Source organism: Homalodisca vitripennis, chromosome 4, assembly GCF_021130785.1.
Source record: "Homalodisca vitripennis isolate AUS2020 chromosome 4, UT_GWSS_2.1, whole genome shotgun sequence".
Classification (NCBI taxonomy): domain Eukaryota; kingdom Metazoa; phylum Arthropoda; class Insecta; order Hemiptera; family Cicadellidae; genus Homalodisca; species Homalodisca vitripennis.
In genome coordinates, this window is record NC_060210.1 from 43,108,618 (window position 1) to 43,136,611 (window position 27,994).

General features: G+C 33.0%; 1 protein-coding gene across 1 annotated transcript; it reads right to left on the reverse strand.

The window, feature by feature from the left end:
* Positions 1-3: 3 nt before the first annotated feature.
* LOC124360998 lies at positions 4-27,994 on the reverse strand. Its single transcript, XM_046815036.1, has 6 exons — positions 27,837-27,994; positions 27,221-27,333; positions 24,047-24,159; positions 22,931-23,166; positions 15,720-15,859; positions 4-87 (listed from the first exon to the last, which is right to left on the reverse strand). Exons 1-6 carry the CDS (start codon positions 27,901-27,903, stop codon positions 4-6), a joined length of 753 nt encoding a protein of 250 aa, XP_046670992.1. The 5' UTR covers positions 27,904-27,994.

A 27,994-nucleotide genomic window follows, 5' to 3' on the forward strand; every position in this document is an offset into this window, starting at 1 on the left:
GTCTCATTGTAACAAGGTCTGCCAAACGATGCCAAGCCAGCGATAGTGTGCACCACAAGGTCCTCTTGAAACGTACAGAGGTCCACTCTACAACATACATTATCTTCAGTCTAGACACTATTAATTATACTATATCTCTAGGAAAAGGAAGCATTAGAATTTACTCAATTAGTGTTTACTGATACAGGAAAGCAAGCCTTATCAGATATACAGGGTGGTCTGGAAGAAAAGGAATAGATTTTAACCGGTGATTAAATAAGAGGATTTTCAATAAGAGGATTAAATGAAAACTGGACTGAAACCATTAGAACAGTAATTAAGACAAACATTTGGTCTGAAAAATTGAATAACTTAGATCCCAGAACTGTAAGTCTTTTAGTTTGTAAAATAATTTGCTAAAAAACAACATTTACATAAAAACGTGTTTTACGTTATAGGAGTGCGCTATCATTTCATAAAATGAGTAACAAACATAATGTCCATGAACAAAAATTTTAGAGAATTTAATTATGAGAAAATTTATGTAAATAAAGTCAATAGCAAACAAATTCTAAAATTAATCAATTCAAATTTAATGGAACTAGTAATAAACCTACAAAAAAGTAACAATACTTTATTATCATAATAAACCATTTAAAACAATTTAAAGCTGATACAAATTTAATTTACCATTATGATACCTAAATAAACATAACTAATTTCATTACATTGTAAATAAGGTTAGAAAATTCTGCTATCACATAGTCTACACACTTCTTAACACGCTTCCTAATATTTTGTGTCACTTGCAAGAACATCTGTCTTTTTCTGTTATGATGGAATATCAAAAATTTGAATAGTCAGTTCATCTTGTATATGTAACTTTCATTTTGTGAACTTCATTTTTCATCCAGCTCCATATGCAATAGTCTAGTAGGATAAGGTCTGGAGACCTTGGCGGCCAATTAATAAATCCTCCAGCACCAAATCAATTTGCCTGCAAAGTGTTCATTTTAAAATTTTCTAGCTCAATAAGCAGTATACAGAAGAGTACCGTCATGTTGAAAATGCATATTCATTCGTGTCAAAAGTGGTGTATTTTTCAGAGAAGTAAACAATGCATTACGTAAAAATTCCATGTATATTTCTGCAACAAGTCGGTTCTCTAATATGAAAGGGCCAATTAATTCATCATCTACAATACCACACCACACATTGACTGAAAATCTGCACTAAAACTTATTGACCGTTGCAGCACGAGGATTCTCATCTGACCACTGATACAAATTCCTGGTGTTATAACACCATCACAAGTAAATGTAGCTTCAACAGTAAAAAGTAATTCTTGAAACAATACAATGATGCGTTTTAATCCATTCACAGAATTGCAGACGCGCAGCATTGTCTCCCAGCTGAAGATGTTGCACTTTTTTATATGAAATGGAATACAATATTTAAGTGTAAAGTTCGCAACACACAAGTTTTTGGGATATTAAGTTTGCATACATATTCTCCGCAAACTTGTAGTGGGACTTATGATTGTAGGAGGGAGGGGGGAGTTATGTAATTACATAATAGCATGAGCCGACTGCACTGTTATCCATCTTGTAATGACATAAGTAAACCTCAAATGGTGCGGCCTCATAGCGCCACAGCTCATAGCGCCACAGCTCACAGCGCCACAACAAATGTGTGGCGCTGTGAGCTGTGGCGCTATGAGCTGTGGCGCTCTGAGCACTCCGGCCAAATCTGTGGCGCTATGACCTGTGGCGCTATGAGCTGTGGCGCTGTGAGCATGGATCCGATTATTTATTCGGTTGTGTTGGCGCTGTGAGCACTCGACCAAATCATTGGCGCTATGAGCTGTGGCGATATGAGCTGTGGCGCTGTGAGCACTCGGGCCAATTCTGTGGCGCTATGAGCCAGTCTCTACTTTCTGGTGTTGCATAGCGCCACAACCTCCTATTGGTTCAAATTTATTAAATAATAACTTTGGAGGGGGACACTTGATGTAGGGGAAATACGGAGGCAGACAAGCGGCCGAACCACCGTCACGGCGCATGTAGTGGATAATGCAATGACATTGCAGTCGCATTTTAGTTATCTCTATACATAAGTTTGTTTTACTTCTTGATTACATATTATATCATACTATTGCAGTTAAAAACTGCACATATCAATTAGCAGCCCAATTCTTCTAGTATAGATTGTTTTACTAAAGAAGATCGATTTTCACTCTGTTGTTCCTACACGTGTGGTTTGGGTGAGAAACACAGACTCGGTGGTGTTGCGCGCCAGGCGGAGATCCCACGAGCTACGAACTAAGTTGGCTGCTCGCTCCGCGCATTCCAATCTTTATCTGCTCATCTTCCGGTCCCGACCTACATTTTATTTCCTGGCCACATCGGCTGATGACTCGATACACCCAGTTCCTAAATAGTCTTTAATATTTTGGGCACTTGTTTTCCAACAACCATTCCCTTTTGAAGTTCTTGATCAATATACGGTAGCCTATACGTACAACAAAATTATAATGTAAATTAATTTGTACGTTTTTTTAATAGCATGGAACCCAATTCAGATTCCAGATGTTGAAGTTCACACTAAAAATACTTAATGAGGAGCCCATTGTGTGGTATATAGTTTAACAGTGCTTTTCTCCACTGATACCTTTGGTACAATAAAAAATGAAAATTGTTACACCGCTTTCAAGACAAATTAAAGATTTTGAAAGCATTTTAAAAACTAGAACACAGCCATGCCATAAATTGTTTACTATAATTTGTTTTTCTACAGGATATACCTGACGGAACCGGAACCCGAAGACCTCTCTTACATGCTAAACATCTTATTTCAAACTTCTACCACATTAAAGTAGTCTATATACCTATATCACATTGGAATAATCTTTTACTGATTAGGTTGTATTCACACATGTATTCAAGTAAAAGAAAAATATTTTGTATATTATTTTGGATTATGATAACCAAAAACAGTTTTGTTTAAAATTTTGCTTTCTCCTCGTTAACTTATCATTATTCCTTATTCTTATTCTGCATTTTGTGTATGTCTTTTGAACAACGACATACAAAGAAATCAGGAAGAACCTTACAAAATAGGTTATCAGTTATTATTTTGAGATTTAATAAACACTGTATGATATTACACGTTCTGCATGTGAATACTGATAGGGATTTATCCTCATTAGACATTTATTTGTTTATAAATCAACCAGCTGTTACACGCGGCCGTTCCCTACTTTTTTCAAAGCACTTATGATGTTTGAATGTTGAATTTAGCTGCAATTCACAATCCTTTTATAGCAGTGTGTGGTATTTGACGCTGTCTCAAACTTGAGTCCTGCAGCGATCCAAAGAAAGTCGGCGACGAAGAAGCTCAAAACGAAGCTTTAACACGTTTACATCATCAGAGAGACCTACAAATAGATGGAGTGGTGTTCTCATTATCTCATCATATGCACACCTGAGTGCACTACTATGATCTGATACGGTCTCTAAGCACAGTGGAGCAACCGAGTTTTCTACACATAACGTAAATATGGTGGGAAGGGTTGGTTAAATTTGTATTTTGAATTTCATTCTGACTTTCTGACTATCTTTGGATCCCTTCAGAGGAATGAGGTACTAGGAGTCAAGCCTGAGACAGTGTCAGATAACAGAAGATGCAATAAAAGGAAGGTGAACTGGAGCTACATTTAACATTCAAATTCAATACATCTTTCTTACCACAGCTATGTTATGTGTAGAAAACTGTTGCTCCAAGTTCCGTCCATTTCCGGTACTATTGTAGAGTTTTCCTCGATCAAGAAAATATATACTAACAAGAACCAACTTCGATCATACAGCGTCTTCTTTTGACTCTTTCAATTTTTTTTCGATCTATGATTCTTAAGGCGACATTTTTATAGTTAGCCTCTTTTTCCGATGAAGAAAATATATATCTTACAATGTGACTTAAAAGTTACTGCGGCCTTATTTACGGTTACACTATTGGATTATGCTGTTGCAGTTACAAAAAAAATCATCCCATTTGTTGGTTTTTGGAATCCAACTTAGATTAATTTCTGATACTGAAGTGATATTGATGTTTTCACTTATCAAGAAAAATTTATAAGGGGTAGAGTGTGCTCCCCTTCCTTTTCTTTAGCTACAATAAAAATGCCATACACAATGTCAAGAGAGTTAACCATATTCGATTAGCTTACGTGAAAACATTCATTGCTTTGTGCAATAAGGTAGTTTTTATAACAGTGTTTAAATAGTATTTTCATTGCATTACATGGTTTATTGATTATTGGTGCAATCTAAATTTAAAATTAGACAATAACTTCGTTTTTGCAATCTGCATTATACTACTGATCAAGCACTTTAAAATAGTTTAATATTTTCTGAAATTTAAATATGAACAAATGTTTCTGCCTCTTTGACGAAGTTCAGGTGAAAGTATTAACAGCTGTTAAGTATCAGTACACTGGGTATTACTGTGCATGTGCATAGCGCAGTCTTCGGGAATCAATTAAAATATTCCAAAATCTGCAACACTGTATAAATATAAAACTTATTAAATTAAAAAAATTAAATTAGACCGGATTGTAAATCTATACCATTCTCGAATCTACCTGAAGACACACAAACAATATCATTAAAATTGGTGCATGCGCTTAGCAGGGGTTCAGTGACGCACAAAAGAATTATATATATGTATAATTATAATACAAAAAATAATACATCATAAAAATACAAATAATACAACCAATAATTATGTATATATATATATATATAATATTATTATTATTATATTATAATATTATATTTTATATATATACAGATATATATATATATATATATATATATATATATATATATATATATATATATATCCAGATATATTTATATGATTCTGCAGCATTTAATTTATTACTGACTGTCCTTACTTGGAATATAGGCAAACTGAACTGTGGGAATAGGCGCTTTTAGACCGTATGTTGGTAAAAAGGCCGTAGACCGTCTTTTAATTTCTTCCTATATATAGTTTCTTAAAGGGACAATAAGACTAAGTCAACTTAAACACAGGAGATATCGTTCAACGGATGTACATTAAGAGGGCCGGAAGTATATGTATTTAACCAAAGCAGATTTCTGAGGCCTGATTGTATTTCCTTGATTGAAATATTAGGAAAGAGACTCTACTGTGGTGTCAGAAATGTAATTTAATTAAACATAAAATATATACTTCGACTCACGCAAAACCTGAAATAAGCCAGTAAAAATGTTATTTGACTTTTAAATCTCTTAACCACGGGCATTAAAATTATAATTACTAGATATATGCCTACATTTGAGTGAAAAATTGTCATAAAACTCCATCGTATTACATCATAAATGATTTCACTAAAAAGGACGCTCTTAGATCTTGAAAATCGCGTGCAAAGCCGCGGATAACTGCTTTTAACAAATATAATAATAGTTATTAAGTACTTCTAGATTATTTACATGCTGATTTAGAAACAGCAAAACATTTTGTTTACAGTTCATGTTGAGTGGTAGATAAGGGCGGCAAATTTAGGGCTTGACCCCCTGGAAAAATATGTAGCTGCGGCTCTGGTAAGTAACTTGTAAGTAATATGTAATTTGGCTTTACGAGGAATAAATCAACGGAATATGCTCTATTAAACGTAACAAATTTTTATTAAAATAATTTTACTAACAACAATAAAGTAACCGGTGTTTTATTAACTTGAAGAAAACTTAGATATGGTTGATCACAATATTCTGTTATCAAAACAGAAGGCGATTGGCATCAGGGCGTGACCTTGGACTGGTTCCGTTCTTATCTGACTGCAGCTAGCTAGTCAGGCTGTCTGAGTCAGCTCATGCTTGTCGCGCTAGGAGTGCCGCAGGAGGTCTTTTATTAATGTCCATTAAACATCTATTAAAGCAGAATATACATGGGCAAATTAAACATTTTGCCTATGATGTTGCAATTTTTATTCTGACAAAAACATTGAGAGATTTTTAAAAGAAATTAAATTAAATCTTCTTTCCATTTGAAATTGGTGTAATATAAATAAAATGCAAGTTAGAGTAAGAAAAACCAAGTTTGTTAATTTTGATCTCAGAGGCTACACTTTTCAACATACAGTACTATTAAAAATCACAAATCAAATTGTCATTGTGTTAATTTTGCAAACTGAAACTGTCAAATAATAGGACTTGTTCTAAGTTTAAATATGTAGGATTGACTTTTGGGTAAAAATCTTTCTTGGGAATAACAAATGATATGTTGCATGTATGACGTGATATGTTGGGGAAGTACTTACGAATTTAGAATTATTTTTTGTTAGAAGTGGTAACTGGGGACAAGTGACCTACACTACAAAACTAGAAACATCCAGCACAATACATTTTTTATTCCCAAAGTAAGCAAATCTGTTTTTGACAATGTTTTTGAATTCACCGGACCAAAATACTTTAGTACTACTTTAGTAAAATACTTCAGTTGTAAAATTAAATTAAATTGACTACGACTTTTTCAAAATAATAGTATTTAATTTTTGAACTCAGTAATCAATCTAAACTTATGGTTTATATTAAAAATTAAATATTCTTTTCAGTTAACTGTACTTATTATAATATTTCAAACTAAAAGGTACTTGTGGAAAAACTAAAGTCATTTTTTGTGTGAAAAATCATTTAATCTTTGTTTACTTGTAAATGAATTTTTGAGGCCACGGAATGCTGACGTTATTTACGTCTGGTATCTTTGATTTTGTATATATACTTCACTTAAGTATATTTAAACGTTAATACTTGTAAATATTTTTTTCACTTCTTACTGTCCGTACACTATATAATTGGACAGTATTTTTTCCCGACAAGTACTATGTTGTAACCTTTACTTTAGAACGAAAATAAATCATTATTATCATATACATTTCTTTTGGTTACAGTTCTAGAAAAACTATTATTAATATCTAAAAGAGGAAGCACATGAGGATGTCTGAAAGTGTTATAATTTGTGTGATTTATATTATTTAGCAGCTAATGACTGTTTCTCATATATTCACCCGTCAATAAAACTATTTCAGCAGTTTATTGTAAAAATGTAGGCCTATTTTCAAATTTAAAGGTGAGCGATTACACTGCACACAAAAACCATCATGTAACCAAGAAAATAAGTACTGACCAACATGCTTTTGCTGTAGAAACGTTTTAAGAACAGTGATTCTTATGTAAAAACTCACAGATTTTTTACAACTCACTTTAACATTGGTCGGCACGGCGCTGTTCAAGATCTAAAAACAATTAAAGTCTGGGTAAGTTCATTTACAAATACGGCCTCTACCCAAAAGAAAACTGAGGGAAGGAAGTCTACAAACTGTTCAAACACCGAACAATGTGGAAAGAGTGAGAGTTGCAGTTAGTCGCAGTCCAGAGCAGACGGCCTGATAGCAAGCGTTGGCTAGGGTTTTCATAAACAGATCTCCGCTGAGGATTTTGCACCACGACATTCATTTTTGTCTTTACAAAATTCAAATTATGCAAGATCTTAAGGATCTGGACTATGGCAAAAGAGTTGTGTTGTGATAACCCGTTGAGTTTCAATTCGCCCATCTGACGATGACGAAGAATATCGTTTAAAATAGATGATACTTTTCTAGGTTGCCTTCAAAGGGTTGCGACTGATAACCATACCATCTATGGCACGGTCGGATTTTACTCTGGAAATGCGGTTTTATGTTCAAACTTTTATAAATTATAATTATTCTTCGATTCTGTTGCACTCATATCTGTAAATTATAATCACATTGAATTCATTGTTTGTTTTCTTATAATTTATGATGTAACAATTTTTGGCTTTTATAAACAGATATTTTTTTATGGATTAACGAGAACGCTCTGTTGAAATGTTTCTCAACATCAGTTTTATTGAAAACACTGTTCCAATATTTTGATGCAATAATTTTCTTAAGTTTTATTTGGTTGTCTCTTGAAAACTTTTAATTTTTGTTGGTTAAGCATGTTTTCTATTGAGAAACTGCTAAATAAAAAGCATTCCCGTGATCAGGCAAACTAAATTGGACAGATTTGTAAATTTGTGACGTAAAAGACGTTATGAAAAATGTTATAAATACGGTGCCTCCTCTGTTAAATCACAGGTTGATACCTGTAATAGTTTGTCGACTGTAACAAAAACATGTATCGAATTAGAGTATTTGTTTGACGATTAACAACATTAAAATCACCAAATATAATAGATAGATTTTTGTTGGTTTATATTTGTGAAGCAATAATTATTTAATATTTATGATAGGTATTTGCCGATCGTTAACATGAGTTTGTGCCGTACTTTTTGTATGAAAAACCTGTAATTATATACCTAAAGTAACAACATTTCGTGCTTTGTAAAAATTTAACTAAATTAAATTTAATAGTTTCTGCCTATGTTTGTTCATACCGCCCCGCGCTCCATGTTTGTAACTCGTCTGTGAGTGGATGTCAATCGCTTGACTGTTAACAACACACGATTGCTTATTTCATGTGTAATGATGAAATGTGTAGTTGTATATGCAGTAAATGTATAGTCTATAAAAATATATGTTGGTGTAAATGCCAATTTTTTTTTATTATATGGAATGGTTTTTAAAAACATTTACGCACATTACATATTATTTAAATAGTAAATATACGCTCCCATTTTCAAATTGATGCTGGAAACACAATAAAATTGCTTTTCTCGACCTAAGCAAAACTTGTGACTACTTAGACCAGATATTAATATTGTGACACTACTAAATACGCACTACTAAATAAATTAAGTTTTAATAAAAATAACACTGTCACAAACTTTTTAACACAAGCATTCTTTTGACTTTTGTCCTATTCTTTAGGAATATGTTCAGTAAAGAATCTGAAATCTGAAATTATATTTTGTATGATGTATTAATATCAGTTACAGAATTAACAAGATATATTTATACTCGTATATAAATAACCTTAAAGTGGTTCAGAAGTAGAGTAGCATCAAGTATAAATTCAACAAAAGTGCTTGAGATTTAAAAATTATTACTTTATTGTCAGTGTTTAAATTTTAATGAATAACCAATAGTCCTTAATACCACTGTACTCAAGAAGAATATCACACCGTTCAGCAATAGACGAGTTGTTCTTAAAGACAATGTAATTTTAAAGTTGTGTTCCTGCTCCCTCAGATAGTCTCATTTATCACTTCACGTGATGGAGTACAGGATTGATTATTTACTAAATTAATTATTGGAATTTTATTTAGTACCGTAACAAAGCCTTCGGCTCTGGATAATGCCTGCATTAATATTCAAGCCTTTGTGACAGTACCATGTGCGTAGCTTATTACATTACAAGATGTGGCCTGTGCATTAAATTGTTTTGTATTAAAATTGTACAATAAACGTTTCTGAAAACGGTCAGTGACATGACTATTGTCAAATAAATAAATAGTGTCATTTGTATTTAGAATTTAACAAGCAGCAATTAAGACCACTTACATTGTTTGCCTTACCAAGTTTAAATATATACCTACAACTAAATACTATTTTAAAACTTATTTTAAGTTCTTATGATTTAACAGCAATGAGTGTTTTAAAAATCATCAACACTATTATTTCACTCTATTAAAATATAAGTACATCAGAAGAGAGTGTAGTTATTTAATGCAGTTTAAATAATACATGGATACTTATCAATGTATAATGAAGAAGTGACAATATAGTAGTAGTGTGAATTGGATACTGGTGAAACTAATGCCCATTCTGTTCCAGAAGTGGGCAATATCACATGTTAGGAATTGTATTGCTAATTACAGATCTACAGGTTTCATACAAAGCTAGATTAGCCTGAGAAGCGTATACTATTCCCAAAAGATCGTCTCAAATTTATCAAATAAGTATTTTTCACAAAACAAATTATCTAGGTGTTTCATTTTGATAGTACAAACAGTTTGAAAATTGCTATGTACATTGTTTTAGAATACGAAAAGCAATTTCACCGAAGTATCGTATTCACTGGAGCAAGTTATAAGAGCTCTCGTTTACCATCCTTTTGTATAAGTATATTGCCTCCTACCATTTTCCTAGTAAATAACAATAATGTAAACACAAATTATTAATAACATTATAAACAACAATATCAAGTAAAAGGTTATTGTAATAAATGGCTACAGATAATGTTTGAATGTGACACAGATAGTGTTAACGATAGTTAGGTACGTTTATTATCATACCAATGTAAGATGCTCGTGGCACGGTGCGGGGCGGGCCGGGTGCAGCATGTCTAAAATGTACCTCTCTTTATCTGCACCTTCATTTGTTTTTGACAAAAGCATTGAGTACATTATGGATACATATAAATATATATAACCCTGTAGCTTTGCTAATTGATGGAGACAATTAGAAAAAAAACTATTTTGACTATATTAAATATACCTTTCATGCATATTGTTTTACATTAATATATCTACATTAATGTTAATTATATTACTTCAGTAATAAATAATTCTTATAACAGTGAACAAGTCAAAATAATTTACAGATATTAAACATATTCCTTCTTACAATAAAAGATACATAAATTATTTTTATTTGGAAATGAAAAAAATGGCTGGCCCACAGATTGATACTCACAAGGAAAGACGGTCAGTAATAAATATTGCCTATCTAATTAGTATATTTAGTCCGACTAAGTATCTCACCAACTGTGTAGAGTATTATACAGTTCATCAAAATAGGTGCTAACAATCGGTTTGGTAAGGGTAAAATTAATAAATTCTTAGTACACTTTCTTCAAGACAAACACAAAAAAATACTGTGGGACGAGTACTGTTTTATACTGTTATTACTGTTTGATTAATGATGTGTTAAAATGGAAAATTTTTAACACAAAGCGGTGTTTTCTCCATAATGTTGGTTGTCACAATCCACAAAAATAAAATATAATTGTCTTTCACTCTAATACATGAATGAATATTGCCCGAGTAGTAAAACATTGTTTGAGAGATAATATTGGAGTATGTTTTAATGTGGTAGACGTTTGAAGTGACATGTTTAGCGTGTGAGAGAGATCGCCGGGACCTGGCTCCGTCTTTAGAAGACCAAACTATAACCTAGTCACAAGAGTATATTTATTGGTACATAAATAAACTTCAGAATTTTATGAAGACAGCAATACCGTTTACTTGATGAATTGAGTATAAAAATATTTGTAACGGATTTCTAAGAGAACGAATACTAATATCAAATAGTACACTGCTACTTTAGAATCTGCCAGATTTAGTGTACAGGAAGGTCGAAGGAGAGAGAGAGAGAGATAAACAGATGGAACAGATAACTTATTCCGGGTACTTGGAGTGGAGGTAGAATGGGCCAGCGGGCTGCTTATCGCAGAAAACAGGAAACGATGATGCTCAGGCAATCTAGCGGTCAGAGTCTGTTATACTGTTGCAAGCTCAATCTTAAAGATGCCATAAGAATAGCGGCCGTATTCTTAATGATACATATCTATCTACGTAGTAAGAGAATGTTTACATGTAAACACTACAATAGGTAGGTTAGAAATCTAGAATACCTAACATGTTTGTCGTATGACATTATTTATTTATTGGCGTATGTATACTACAAGCTCTGTGAATAACGCAACAGGCTGAATGTAAATCAATGTCTAGGTGATGTTTGGTGTCGGATCACTTTTGTTTAACATTAAATCTCACTATTAAGTGTTATGTACACAAACCGATTCGTACACAAACCAAGCATTCAGTCGTATCAACAGAATGCTTACGTACACTGCTTTATAAAATTTAAAAGAAATAACCGTATTTAACAAAGCTCCGTGAAATGTGGCGTTAAAATAGTTTTCACCCTGCAGTTCTGTCTCCCACGGCCTCAAAACACATTCAGTATGAATTATAACTACGTTAAAGTCGTTCATTGTCAAGTAAACCATATCATAAGGCGTGCCCAATATTAAAAGCTTTGAATCTGCTTGGTCTTCTGCATTTATGTCATAGATTTGACTTCTTCGTAATATATTATTAAAACTGCTAAAGACTAGTCAATCATATATATTTGAGTTAATATCAAATGTAATATAATCATATATAATTTGTTTTTGATAAAAAAAAAACTATTATATCAAGATTTGTAAAAAGACATTCATAACAAATAACAGTCCTATTCAGATAGGTGTCAACCTCTCAAAACATGTTTAATATCGACCGTTGTTAAGACATTAGTCATAGAATATCTATAACATAGTTTTTATATAATCCATATTAACACTCTTGTCAGCTAAAGTAACTAGGTGACAGGTTTTTGTCTCTACTCAAATCTCGTTCTTGGGTAATTTATTTCATCCTAAAAGCTTTGGCCTTCACTATTTAATTAAAATTGTACCGTACCTTTATCTTAAAATAAACCATAAAAAACACAATGCGAAATTTCGTTAAATTCACGAGTGTATACTGTACATAATTTCCCGTAACAGTGCTCTGACAATGGTTTTCGTGGGTTTCACCTCAAGATCGTCTGGGCTCAATAACTAGACATTTTAGTAATTATTACAAGAGTTAAATCATTTGGTATCCACTTGCAGCTTTAAAACCAGACACACATGTATTTAAAGGTCTTGCTACAGTAAAGTGTTTAGCGAGTTGTTTTTGGTATTTATGGTTTTAAAGTTTAAATAACAGTATAAATTTAGGCGACAAATAATTTAGTACATATTTGATCCCTTTCTGACGACTCAGAACAAATTATACATTCATGCTTCCATTCTGAGGAGCCACTCATCAGAATAGGACAATCCTCATAATTGGGTCGTTTGCGTATCTATCTATCTATCTATCTATCTATCTATCTATCTATCTATCTATCTATATCTATATATATATATATATATATATATATATATATATATATATATATATATATAAACACATGTACAATTACTATATATACATACATAGGTTTATATATGTATGTATATGTATACAATGTTCGAGGCTACTACGCTTAAGAATAGACGCTAGCAGGGTGAGATGAGAATTAATAAATTTTGTTGTTTTTCTCTCGTTTTTTGTCTTGTCTTTTAGTTAAGTAAACTTGTTTTATCTATCAATGACGTGATCTGCACATATGTTTCCCATGAATATAGTATTTTTTGTCATTACTAAATACATACAATATTACATGAGTATTGTTATTGTTAGTATGTACTAATACAAGTTCAGGTCTAGCACACTAAATAGGTATCTGAACGTCCATCAAACAATAACTGTATTCTCTTTCAAATACGCATGTCATTCAATTTAAAACGCATGAATTTAAAACAATTCAATCATTTAAAAAAGGTATAGGTACATAGTAAAATTTGTTTTAACTAAAACCAAAAACTATTCACATAGCCCACACGCAGTTCAAAATAGCATGTTAACAATAATTATGCATGTACGAGTGTGAGGACTAATTTTAAAGCGATTACAATTCAATATACAACATGCAAATTCACAATGACATAAAGTTGATGCGTACAGAAAATAAAAAACTACAATCAATTCGTGATAATTAATACCTGTTCTTCTATTATTTCATTAACAATAACAATCTATTTTTAAACATTATAAATACAGATATACACACAAAGGTTAATTAATTAATACAAGCGTGATTACCACATAATAGGTTTTAAAATACCGGTTCAACCAATAGAAACAATGTTTCTTGGTTATCACGGGAATTTTAACTTTGGAGGTTGGTACAGGGAAGGCGGGTTACCCCTCCAGCGGGTGTTTCCCCCACTCTTAAATCTGTGGCGCTATGAGCTGTGGCGCTGTGAGCACTGCGGCCAAATCTTTGGCGCTATGACCTGTGGCGCTATGAGCTGTGGCGCTGTGAGCATGGATCCGATTATTTATTCTGTTGTGTTGGCGCTGCGAGCACTCGACCAAATCTGTGGCGCTATGAGCTGTGGCGCTGTGAGCTGTGGCGCTGTGAGCATGGACCCGATTATTTATTCGGTTGTGTTGGCGCTGTGAGCACTCCGGCCAAATCTGTGGCGCTATGAGCTGTGGCGCTGTGAGCACATTCACGTTGTGGCGCTGTGAGCAAATTCACGTTGTGGCGCTGTGATCTTAGGCACTATGAGCCACCACCACCTCAAATATTGTTACGTTCATACTTTTAATTGTAGGAGTATAAATGTCTTATTTTTAAAATACAATTAATACACATCTAAACGCTTTTTATTTTTGTCTATATGTTTATTGTTTATTCCGAAAACTTGTTGCATTTCGTTGTTTGAATATTTAAAAGAATTATATAATGTACAAGAATAACTAAAAGAGTGTTTAGATTAATCATATCTTTAAAATGAGATATTTTCCATCACAACGAATAATAATGATGTAAAAGTGTTTGAGGTTTAACATTGTTCTTATGATGTGAAAATCATGGTCATTTCACTATTTCCACAGCCTGCTCTTGAGGATTTGAATTTGAGGGTCAACTTTGTATTCATTTTCAAGAGTCTGACTGACATTGATAAAAAAAATTAGATGTAACATATTAAAAGATCAAATATTTTTGAAAATGTTGACCAAAACTTCTATAAATAGGGTTTAATTACCCAGAAACTGTATAGAAACAGCATTTTCTACTTTTATAATGGAGTATTTTATTAAGGTGTCTCAAATTAGATTGTTAGAGAATGGATAATCATATCAAAGTGATTTCAAATCTGCCCTTGAAAATGTTTTCATTAATTTTAAGTATGCCTACAGAATGAGTCAAAATACTTGGTCCTGGGTTTAACTCTCAAGATTTTCAAATTCTAACATAAATAAACATCAATGTAGTCTAGTAAGCCAAACACTTCAATGGAAATAATGTTTTTTCATTACAAAATGTTGGTAAAAAACCTGTTAATTGTAAGATCTTACACCACAATGAAAGCAGTTGTAATGATTAAAAAAATTTATTTTCACATTTACTTTTAGAATAAACTCAGGGTTATTTTTGTATGCAACATGATAATGTTTTTAAAGAAGTTTTCTTTACAGTCCTTATTCAAATTTTAAATTCTAAAACTATCATATATGTTAAATGTCTAAATTGATAACATATTGAACATAATTGTTTTGTCGTTTCAAACTAGATAGTTTTTGTATTTGAATTTCTCCTAACTATATTAGTAATAACACATTATAATAAAAAATGTGTTTTCACCCTTACCATGCTTTAATTTTTTAATTTATTTTATAATATAAAGTTAAAGCAGTTGAATTTTAGTATATTAATCTAAAATGGTTCAAAATCAACATAAAGGCTATTTCAAAAAAGTAATGTATTTTTTACAGTTAATTACTTCAGTACAAAACTGCTTTCATTATTTTACCAAATAAATAAACAGATAATTGGCCTAACTGTTTATTCATGTGTTAACCCTTTAACTGCCAATCGTTTTACTCTGAAATAAGAACTCAAAATAGTATATTATCTGGAAACTGTGTCGTAGAGGTAGCTTACAACCTCTTTACAGTGGTGTATAATATAAAGCATTTCAGAATCAATTCTAGCAGCTACACATATATTTTGTAATGTCTGTTAATGGGCCGGATACTGGTCACAAGCAGGCTGAGGGATATAAAGAGGAGCAGGAGGGTTAATCATGAAAGCTTTTAAACAGACTAACCAGGCAATCTCCTGGGCCACTAGCAGGATCTTTAGTGCAGAGGGTGGCCACTGTGCTGATGTTCTGGTGGGGAAATGTTTCCACACACTCGTTGCCTGGTTTTACTTCCAGATGAGACTTGATCGGACATTTCTCTCGTACTGAAACAAACAGCGACCATTAACACTTACCAAACTTTTTTCTAAGCGGTAATTTGTTTAAAATCTGGAGGAACCTTCGAAGATTAAAATTTTTTTAGTGGGAATTTAGCATATCCCATTCACTTCCATAAGTCTTTTTATAATGAAAAAGAAGACTAGAAAGCTTATTAGTAAAATAAGTTTATGAAAATACTACTTGTTTGTAAGAATATACAGTACCAGTTTGACACAAAACCAAATAAAATTTTTAAAAATTAGCAAGTAAATTTCTTGACATTATGTGTGAAAATAGAATTTTTGAAAGCTGTGCAGTTCCTACTTCAGAAATTCCTACTTCAACAGGAAAACTGGCACGACATGGAACAAGTTGACACTGCTGAAGAATTCTACAACATTTTTATGAGGACAGTAACAATGGCTTTGGACACATCCTGCCCCAGAAAATTAAAGAAACCTAAAAAGAGACTCTAAAACTCAAACTCTTTACGGATGAAGAAGCCTGCATGTTGAAAGAAATATTTCTAAGACTACAACAGCAGTTTGAAACAACAGGGAACCCAACATAAAAAGCCGCTGCAGACGTGAAGAAATCCTATGACCAATGCTTAAAACTATTGAGACAACATGCCTCCGCTGATTTCATAGAACAAGCTGACAACAAACAAAAGCCTTGTGGAAAATAGTAAACAATGCCCGTAACAAAAATAAGTGCTCTACAGACGACATAACACTAAACATAAATGGACAACTTTCACACAACCCTCAACAAATCGCCAACTATCTGAATTCATTTTTTTGTCAATGTGGCAGAAAAAACACTAAAAAAAAATCCCAGAGGAAACCATTGGAACCAGTTGAACCACATGAAACAACATTAATGGAAACAATAACATAAAAACAAGCATCAAAGAGGTTAAAGACACATCAGGAAACTTAAATAAAAAAACTCAGCAGGTATTGATGAAATCTCTTCCAAAGTACTAAAACTCTGTGCTGATGAACTGGCTCTACCATTGGTTACCATATTCAACAAATCTTTTAATAAAGGAAAGTTTCCCTCAAAAATAAAAATTTCCAAAGTCTTCCCCAAATTTAACACTGGTTACAAACATGATGTGAACAATTATAAACCAATTTCACTAATTCCAACATTCTCAAAAGCATGTGAAAGAATCGTACTCGAAAGACTCCTTGATCACTGCGCGCAGCACAACCTGCTAAATAAAAACCAACATGGATTTACAAAAGGGAAATCAACTACCACAGCATTGATCAAACTAATTGATTCTGTCACAGATAACATTGAAGAAGGAAAATTGACCACAGCCTTGTTTCTTGATTTAATCAAAGCATTCGACTGCCTCAGTCACAACATCATTCTGAAGAAACTAGAACTGCTTGGGATAAAAGGGACAGTAAATGATCGGTTTGGTAGCTATTTAAAGGACCGTACACAACTAGTTGAGCTCAACCACTCGTTAAACGGCATTACTAAGGCAATCAGGTCAAAAGCTCTTCCAGTGCTGAGAGGTGTGCTACAAGGCTCCGTATTAGGACCAGTCATTTTCATACTTTTCACTAATGACCTTCCCCAACATCTAGGAAATCATTGCACACCTCTTATGTATGCCTGACGACACCACCCTAATCCTGAACCAACAATCTGCAGATAGTCTTGCTTTCTCAACTTATATAGCACTCAACATGGCCATCCAGTATTGCTATGGAAATGATCTTGTAGTAAACCCATCAAAGACTAATCAGATTGCTTTTGGAAGAAGAGCACTAGAAGTCCCAGACATTCCTGATGTCAGTATAGAAGGGCAGCTGAAATTTCCTTGGCGTAACAATAGATACAACCTAAATTGGATCAAACATGTAGAAAACCTTAGCAAAAAACTCAACACCGAGCACTTTGTGGTTAACCAAATTCTTTCTCTCAGTAGCCCAGAAACTGCAAAAATAACCTACTTTTCTCTGTTTGAATCCCACCTGCGTTATGGTCTAGCTGCTTGGGGCGGAACTACTGCTACAAATCTTCAACAAATACTAATCATACAAAAAAATTTATTAGGACACTGGCTGGTCTCCAATCTCTTGAAGGCTGTAGAGAGGCATTCAAGTCTCTGAAGATTCTCACTCTCATTTCACTTTACATTCAAGAAGTAATAATGTATGCTGTGGGGAGAATCTTCCAAGAAACAATGCTTTACACCACTGCAATACCACAAATGCTGAACTCTACAACCTTCCAGCACATCGTCTGAGGCTTTACGAGCGGAAACCTTCGTACATGGGTGTGAAGCTCTACAACCGGGTACCATCTCACCTGTTGTCCAAAAAAGGAAAGGAATTGAAGACCGCTCTACATGAATGGCTTATAGAATACCCATTCTACACGCTAGAAGAGTTTCTGCAAAAATTCTTCCCCTAATGTTAATGTATTTATGACACTATTTATAATCTCAAAGATTGTAGATAAAGATATTCTCATTCAGTAAAGTATCACATAGGTAGTTATGGTTTTATCATTGTAGGTGTTTATTGATCTCCCAGTTCGGATTCTTTGTTGTTTTTGGGAAGCTAAGCTCAACAATTGATGAATTGTTGAAAAATTGTAAAATTATACTAGTTCCAGGAGATTTTAATTTAAATGTGCTAAAAAATATTCTTTTTGTGCTAAAAAAAGGTATTTGCCATTGTTCAGTGATACAATAAAATCACTGAACAATGGCAAATGTCCGGAAAAAATCCTGTTTCCTTCACAAACCTCTCATCGTCAAAAACAAACTTCGAACAAAAAAAGATGCTTAGCACACATTCCTATTAGAATTACTAAGGAGTCTAAAACAGCAATTGAGGAAATAAAATAAAAATCAATTATATTCTTTTATATTATAACTTTTCTTTCAGAACCACGGTGGGCAGGTGATAGAGTTCAAAATAAAAATGAGACTGGGGAGCAGAGACCTATAACTCTGGTTTTTCAAAGCTTTTCCAGGAACAACATTTCAAATGAGTTTAGCACAGGAAGACTGGGCAGACATTTTTTATGCCCCAGTAGATTGTAAATATGATGTTTTTAACAATTTGTTTAAACAATGTTTTAATACAGCTATTCCAATATTTAATAAAACATACAACAAAAAGTTCAAAATTGGATTAGTTTTGAATTAAAACAGAAAAAAGGAATTATTCAGGGATTAAGTATAGAAGCAAGATCTATAAAAGGAGATATTTTATACATACTATACACGAAACAAAGCGATATTTTAAATAAAAAAATGTAGAAGTAAGAGTAAAGAAGAATGGACCAAAACAAAATGCATAAAAAGAATATTTTAAAGGGAAAATAATGAGTTAAATAACACACCTAAAACAATTTGGTCTATTACAAACAACAGAGTCAATAATAAACCTGAGCCTGATGTTAAAAATATAGTATTAGTATAGAATTACATAAAACACAAATCCAAAAACAGGTTGTCGCCTTTTTAACGACTACTTTACAACAACCATAGTTAAAAAGGAAACAATAGATCATTTACAATTAAACATAAATAAACAAGAAGCAAAATCCATATCAAATGTACAACTGAAACCTGAATTTCACTTAGAAATGGTAACACGAGAAAACAGGTTGTCGCCTTTTTAACGACTACTTTACAACAGCCATAGTTAAAAAGGAAACAATAGATCATTTACAATTAAACATAAATAAACAAGAAGCAAAATCCATATTAAATGTACAACTGAAACCTGAATTTCACTTAGAAATGGTAACACGAGATGAAAAATTAAAAGATCAGAGATTCATTAAAAGCAAAAATCGGCTGGTTATGATGATTTATTTCACTTTAAAATTTTAAAATGTTCTGGCACAATTGATAAATTCTTCTTTTATAACAGGTTCTTTTCCAAATCCTATAACAATTGCTAAGGTCATACCAATTTATAAGAAAGGTTGTGAAAGTGACAAATCTAACTACTGTACAGTATCACTGTTACCTGCAATCACAACAGTTTTTGAGAAAGCTGTTTACAGTAGATTGGTTAAATATCTGAAGAATAACCACATTTTATTGACTCTCAACATGGATTTTATCCAGGAAAATCAACCATCACTGCAGCAGTGAGCCTCATAGAGGAGATTGTAGAAGCAATAGGCAAAGGAAAAAGTGTAATTGGCATATTTATGGACCTGATTAAAGCTTTTGAGCGAGTTCATTCCAAAATATTAATTCATAAAGTTGCTAAATTAGAAGTTAACATTGATTGCAAATCAATGTTTTCAGTCTTATATAGAAGACAGATTTCAATATATAGAAATGACAATCATAGGCTGTAATAATTGTGAAGTAAAAATCTAAATCTGAGCTCAACAAATTTTAATTCGTACAAAGTTCTATATCGGGTCCATTGTTATATTTGTGTGCTACATTATGGATCTACCTAAAAAAACTATAGCACTACTTGAAATAATTAAAGCATGTTTATATGCAGATGAAATTAATTTAGTTAAATGAAATAGAAATCCTGGCATTACTGGAAATTGAAAACTTATTAATGATCTCAATTAATATAATGTAACAGTTTATATATTAAAGACTAGTAGATTGTGATTAAACAAAGTGTGTTAACTAATGAGGAGCTTGTGGGTCAGACAAAACTAAATAAATTTCTAGATCTTACAATAGATGAGTGCATCAGCTGGGATACACATATAAATATGGTAGATCGCAAAATGACCTCTGGTCTATAGTCTCTGAGAACAATGTCACATCTTTTTGACAAAACAGTATTGAAAATTATTTATTATGAACACATTGCATCATACATTACTTTTAGTATTTGTGTGTATGGAGAGACAACAAAGAATAATTTGGATAAAATATTGGTATCGCAATAGAAAGCAAGTAGAATAATCAGTCAAATCACATTTTTTAAATTTCTATATTTTTATTGTTTATGGACATTACATTAATGAAATAATTTTATTTTCTGACAAGCAACGTAGAGGTGTAGAGCAACAGATGCATGCCTATAATACAAGAGGGAAGGAGTTCAGTTAACTGCCACACTATTTAGATTTCAGAAATAACCTATTTTTTATATAGCAAAGTATTATATTTAGATATGTACCAATAGTAATAAAACTAGAAAGAGGAACTTATACTATTTTTCAACACAGTTTCCACCGATGTTAAAACACTTGTCGTAGCGGGTTATCAGTTTGTCTATACCCTCTTCGTAGAAGGTTCCCGCCAACGAATGTAGCCACGACTCTAGGGCAGTTTTCACTTCTTCTTAAGGTTTTGCATAACTTGCCGTATTAATGGTTTCACCTGTTGGGAGAAAATCAAAAACACACCTTTCCGATCGCAAAAGACAATGCACATAATTTTTTGTGCAAACATTGTCGTCTTGAATTTTTGTTTCTTCGGGAATTGCGTGTGTCACCACTTCATTGACTGCTGTTTGGATTTCAGTGCTACATGACGATCTCAAGTTTCATCACCTGTCACAATTTTATTTTAAAAAATCCTCACTATCATCACTGTACCGTGTGAGAAAAGTCAAAGTACAATCTCTTAGTTTTGTGCACGTCAGTGAGCATTTTTAGAACCCATCGGGAACGCAACTTGCGATAACCTAAGCAGTTCGTAACAATTTCGTAAATAAGAGTGCGTGAAATTTGTTGGAAATCATGAGATAGTGTTGTCATAGTGAAACGTTTGTTCTCTTGGATTTTTTCGACAACTGCCCTTACCAGATCATTGGTGACGAGAGAAGCCCGACCGCTTCAATTCTCATCATGCACATTTGTTCGACTGTCATTGAACATTCTAACCCACTTTTTCACCATTCCTTCATTCATCACGTCTTCCCTATACACATCTCGAAGTCGACGATAAATTTCAGCCGATTTCACATTCCTTGTGATCAAAAATCTTATTACAAAATGAATCTCACAATCGGCAGGATCACTAATTGTCTTAAAAATTTTAAACATTCAGAGAAAACTGAAAACACAATGTAGAACAACTAAAATGGTGTGAGTTGATAGCCAGTGAATAAGAATTGACTTGTGCATTTTCGGAACACTGCAGCGCTACGGCGGCAGTAGAATGAAACATTACTTACTTTCTGAACACGCCTCGTACTTAAAAACAAACATCATAAAATAAGAATAAATACAAAAAAGTATCAGTAACAATACAAAATTGCATCAATAGCAAATGTCCACAATCCTCTTATGAGGAGAGAGCAAAATTATCAAAATATTGATAGGACAAGCAAGGTGTAGCAGAATACAAAGATAGCCACCACATATCAACACATGGCATTATGACCTGAGGAGTAAACAAGTCTTTATTGGCTAAGACCCGAGATAAATATTTTGAGAAAACCAGAATGTGTGGCTTATCAAGGTCCGTTATGATGTCAAAATATATTAACCTACTGACAAGTATTAGGCAGTGATCCCAAAAGAATGCGGGCGTGCCATCACAATAGAGTTAGTTGTCTTATTAAATTCAGTTTAAGGCGCTTGGCTCATTCTATCCATAAAAGTTGAAACTATTCTTGGCACATGAGCAGTGTAAGCACCTGTGACTGAATGAAGCTGCTTTCTAGTGACCTTTCAATGGAGTGCATGACATCCTATTTTCTGGGTATTTCCTATAATGCATAGACCCATACTTTGAAATTTATCGTACCATAAAAACTTAAGAGTTTTGACATTGATAACAATTTTCAGTCAGTTTTATATATTTTGATCTTATTTGAAGGAATAAAGCATAATTAAAGAAATAATGAAAATCGGATCACTTTGTTTTCTTTATTCTTTTGGGGTTAGACAATGGCGCACTCCTTTGTTTCAGGCAACAGTGGACGTGACGGCATGCTCGCACTCTTCAAAAGGTTAAAGATAAAATGAGTGCAAAAGGTTAAAAGTCAATACCACAAGTTGTTGTAGTTTGAAAGATTTGGTTTAAGAATTAATTTAAGAGATGTGTTCTACGGTAAGTTATAAATAATAGGAGTCAGAAGTAAATTGATGCTACTCACAGGAAATATAAGCGCTACCAATGGGTCGTCCCACACCAACTCCGCGTGTTCCTTCCAGAACCCCTTCTGTGTCCAAGCAAGCTGGGATAAAGGACGAATTGAGCTTTTCTTGGAGCTTTATAATAGCTATATCATGGCCTGGGTAATATTGGGCGTGGCATTCAGCTGATTTCACTTGTACCTCAACGCCAAGAGTTTCATGTGTCGCTCCCAAACGAGCCCATTTTGGTCTGCCACTGAAGAACAGATGTAAATAAAATAAATATCAAGAGTAATCACTTAAGAGATATGTTTCATATTATATAATTTAAGATTACGTGATTGTAACAAAGAAGTGTTGCTAACATTCCTATGATACCAGTAAATTTTTATAACTATTGTATAAATATGGTTGATAATGTAACATTAGACTTGGACAAAGTGGACTCACTGTGTTACCAGAATGTAACAAACACTGGATTTAATGTTTGGGATATACAGATAATTAAACGCAAAAATCATTTGAAGGGACATGTAGGAAAAGTGTGGACCTGAAAGACTACTGAAAGACACAATTTTTTTTGTGGAGTTGCCTGAAGATGAAACCTTTGGTTTTGAAAGGCCTCGCCCGAAATAATAAACAATTTGGAAAAGTAGTGTTTTTATTAATATTTAATAATATTTAAAGAATTTCCAATTGCTCCAAGAGTCTACACTGAAAGACTAGTTTTTAATTTTTTTGTATTGGAATAACTGGTTTGTTATTGGTAGTTTATCTAAGCCAAGTAAGTCAATTTTAATTATATTATTTCTGGTTGAGATAATTAAAATATTTAATCAGCTTTCAAATTTTTATTTGTATATTTATTTTAATCTACCACTACAGCTCTTTTTACTGAAGTAGACTAAAAATAATGTTTGGTGTCATAGTATACAAAATTTAAACTGATTTAAGCAATGCTCTTGTCAGATATGGACAACACTAACTTTGTACTTAGTCCATTCTTGTTGTATGAGTCTAATCCCAACCAAATGTTACGTGGTGGTTGTTCTTATTTATGACGAAGTATGTTGTATAAGGTATCGTGATTAAATGGAAACTGTTAAAAACTTAAGTAGTTATATAGAGGTACTCACAAGTTCTTCTGCTTCAGACAGTGGCCAGCTGCAAGCAGAGTGTCGTCACTGATGAGTGTGGCATCGCACAGATACACCACCTCACCAGAGGGGGCCACAAACCCCAACATCCCCTATTACAGATGTATAGATCATTCTAACAGGTAGAATTTTCATAAACAAACACTGTACAAATATTTCATGATTGATGAATTACAAAAATAAACTACTTGTTTATGTAACTATCATCTATATATCAATATTCACTTATATGTGCTTGACGCAGATCGCCAGCTGCAGAGTGAATAGCTATTACAGCCAACTAGTTCTAGATCTTTAACTCCGACAGCAAGAGGTCAAGTGATACAAACATTTGTGAAAAGAGCCAAAGCATAATTTGCCTTAAATGGCCTTAATCATATACATACCTGAAGAAAGGCATATCACAAGAGCTTGAAAAATGGATATACTGACATTTTACTACTTGAATGGGAGAAGCATAGAAAGCTGTAATTTAGAAGTTAAATGAGTATTATTTATTATTATGAAAGTGTTTTCCTATATTACTATGACCTCTAATATTACTGTTTCTAGAAAAAATAATCCTCAACCTCCTCACATAAGACTGGGAAATTCATTGCCTTCAGACTTTTTGCAATAGTATAAAATGCATTTTCTCCCTAAGATATCCTGCTTTTTGGGTTTAAGCAATCCTGTGTCCGATCTGATTCATACCAGCCACCAGGACTGTACCCCTGCCTGCCAATGGATCCACCAATCATTGGCCCACCAGGAGATCCTGCCTGGTTTGACTGCTTCACCTGTGTGATATAGCATCCATCTGCAATTGAGGGACAAGTACAATAGTTTGCAAAGAATACTTGTCCCTGCTAATCAATACTGATTGCTATAAAATTCAAGTTTTGCTCTTTATGACCAGACGCATCTATCTGGACCCTGGTGCAACTCGTAAGAGGTAGAACTTGATTTACTAACAGCTCAACTTACCCTACCTTATAGCACAAAAGATGGAGAGAAGAAATAGTAGTGTCATTGGCTAAGATTCAATGACCTTGTCACTTATATGTTGCAGTCTGAGTACTGTAAAGCAATTGGCTCCTAACACGAGTCGTCTTGTACTCCATGAGGACAGAGAGAGATAGTCAACAATCTCAGTGAAGCGTCTAGTATCAACGCTTAAATAACACATCTTCAAGTTTACGCTTTTTACTTTCCTTCATACTATGTTACAAAATAAAAATAATCTACATGCATATAAATTACAAATAATAGTAATAAATATCCTATAGCACACAATACTGACTATTGCGACAATTAATGCTAACTAAATTCAATCTGAATTACTATGTATATTACATGTCTTATTAGTATTTCAATTTCAAATCTTTTTATTAACACATTGTTGGACAGTCTTATTATTGTTATTGGGATTTTATAATATCCGCTAGAGTATATGTATTAGGTTATCTGGTATTGACCTAATGTGTTTTTGTTTTTCTTGTTTTGCCAATCACTTATGGTTTTCCTTTTTTGTTAATGTTCTTAACCTAACTCATTAGCTTGTGATTGGTCTTTGTCTTATGTGTTTTTTGTCCCTTTGTTTTGTACTTTTCATAAATAGTTTTTGCTACATATCTTGGTAACTGTAATTTTTTTTAAATCATTTGGTTTTGAATTGGCCTGCATGTTATACTGGTAGTTGTCTTGCTTAATTCACATATTGCATGATAAGGAAGAATTGAACATAATACAAAAATGTTACTGTGTTAATAAAATTTGAATAAAGTGTTTTAGAGCAATACCAGAGGCAGCCACAGCTTCTAAATGGCCACTGCTATGATCTGCTCAGTTGCCCACAGCCCTTTGTCCAGGACCTAACAATATGATCCATCCCTGATCAGTTATTTTTAATTGCAATTTTCAAAAATCTTTTTATTTGAGCAATTTTTTATTATATTATATTATTATTATTGAAGTACATGTGCTCTTTTAACCCTCTAGGGACCAACAATAATTTTAACAGCCCCAGAGGCACAAACCTGTAACTGAACAAAAATATAATCGTCTGAGCGTTAGTGAAGCCCGTCACTTAAGGAGCTGGAAAAAAATTAATTTTTGTTGTTCTGTCTGTCTACACGGTACCTCGAGAGCTAACTGACCTATGTACTTGCAGTTTTGCATGAAACTACATTTCTATGTGAGTGGATAATGGTGCATGTACTTCCATAGGATTTGGCTGTGCATTAGCAAAGCCTATAACTTGGTGCTATCTCGAGGATGAATTGATTTATAAAATTGAAATGTTGTATATTTTATTCAGTTATTATGAAGGGGAGGTTAAACCAGCCCGACCTATGAATACAAACTCTGTGGAAAGGCAGATGCAGCGGAGAACATATGGCTAAATTGTCCTGCTGTTTGTAAAACAAGGAAAAGGTGCCTATGAGCTTTCCTTGAGCCCAAAGAATATTAGAGAACAGGAGCCCACAAATATAATTGGTTTGGAAAGGAAGGCTGAAAGGTCCTTTTAAGACTAAGTACAGTGTCCAAGACTCATCCCTCACATAAAAAAATCAGTCTCTGCTCTGCCATCCTTCAAAGTACTAAATAATAAATATTGTCTTTGTATAAGTTCTGTAATATTAGCTATTAAGTACTCTCAGGTAACATCAAATGTTGGAATTAAATAAATTCCAACATTTAAATAAATTTATTGTCTAAAATGTCAAGTTTTAGACAATAAATAAATATAATATTTACTTTAGCTGCTTCATAACACCACAATCTGTATAACATTTTATGGCAATTTGGTAAAACAAAAATTCAGAATAATATACAAAATCGTCCTTTTTGTAGTGAAAACATGTTTTAAACAGACTCATGGAGGATATCTACAGAACCGTGGCACTAGTTTGGAAATACATTAGCCTTTATTTTACACTGAATTTCATCATACAGTTAGTATTTGTTTATATGAGTGAAACACATTTTTAATAATTTTATATAATTTAATAATTTATACTGTTATATACATTCATTGACATTAAATATTTTACTATAAATTTAGATTGACTTGGTTTCTCCCCTGGGTTGATTGGATATGGTATTTCACAAATGTACTGGTATTTACATGAAGTGCCAACATAACTTAGTACCTGAGTGCAAAAAACGTACCGTTGCAGGAAATTCATGAGCCTGTATCATGACTCCAGTCTTGTCATCACTGAAGACCTTGCATTGCAAAGAATCTTGGTGAGCTCTGGCCAGGGCTTTGTATTCTTCACATTCTGTTGACATTTCAGTACAAATCCATTGGCGAATGAGAACAAACAATCTTATTCTCCTTTGTTTAATTTAATTTGTTATGAACATTATATTCAAAATTGAAGTGAAAATTTGCTAAGATTTAGAGTTAGAACATTTTTGCAGTGTCTAATGCAAAAGCCATTGTATAATAAGATAACTTTAAGATAAATAAATACTTATAGGTTTACAGTTTTAACTTTGGCATGGAATAAAATGTATGTCTTTAATGGAAGAGTGCTCAAGTTAACATTCAAATAAATCACATCATTTCAACTTAATCAAAATTTAAAATCAAATCAATCAATATTTAAAATATTATAATTTTGGATTCAAATAAATTGTTTGATAAAAATTTTAGTTTATTGTCAATATTATTATTTGTAACACTTCATATAATTATTACAGTATCCTAATAATGAATGAATCAAAATCTAACTATTTTGCAATACACTTAAAATAGCACATTTATAAAATAACTACTTACTTTGTTTGGCTATTTGTTGTCCAAAACCAAGTTGTGTCACAACCAGCAAGATTAAGAGTTTAAACATGATCTTTACAATAAGCAAGAGATGTGCTTGTGGACAGGACAACTACCTAAGATTCCCCCACCTATGTCCTCCCCACCATACCAGCTGCAGG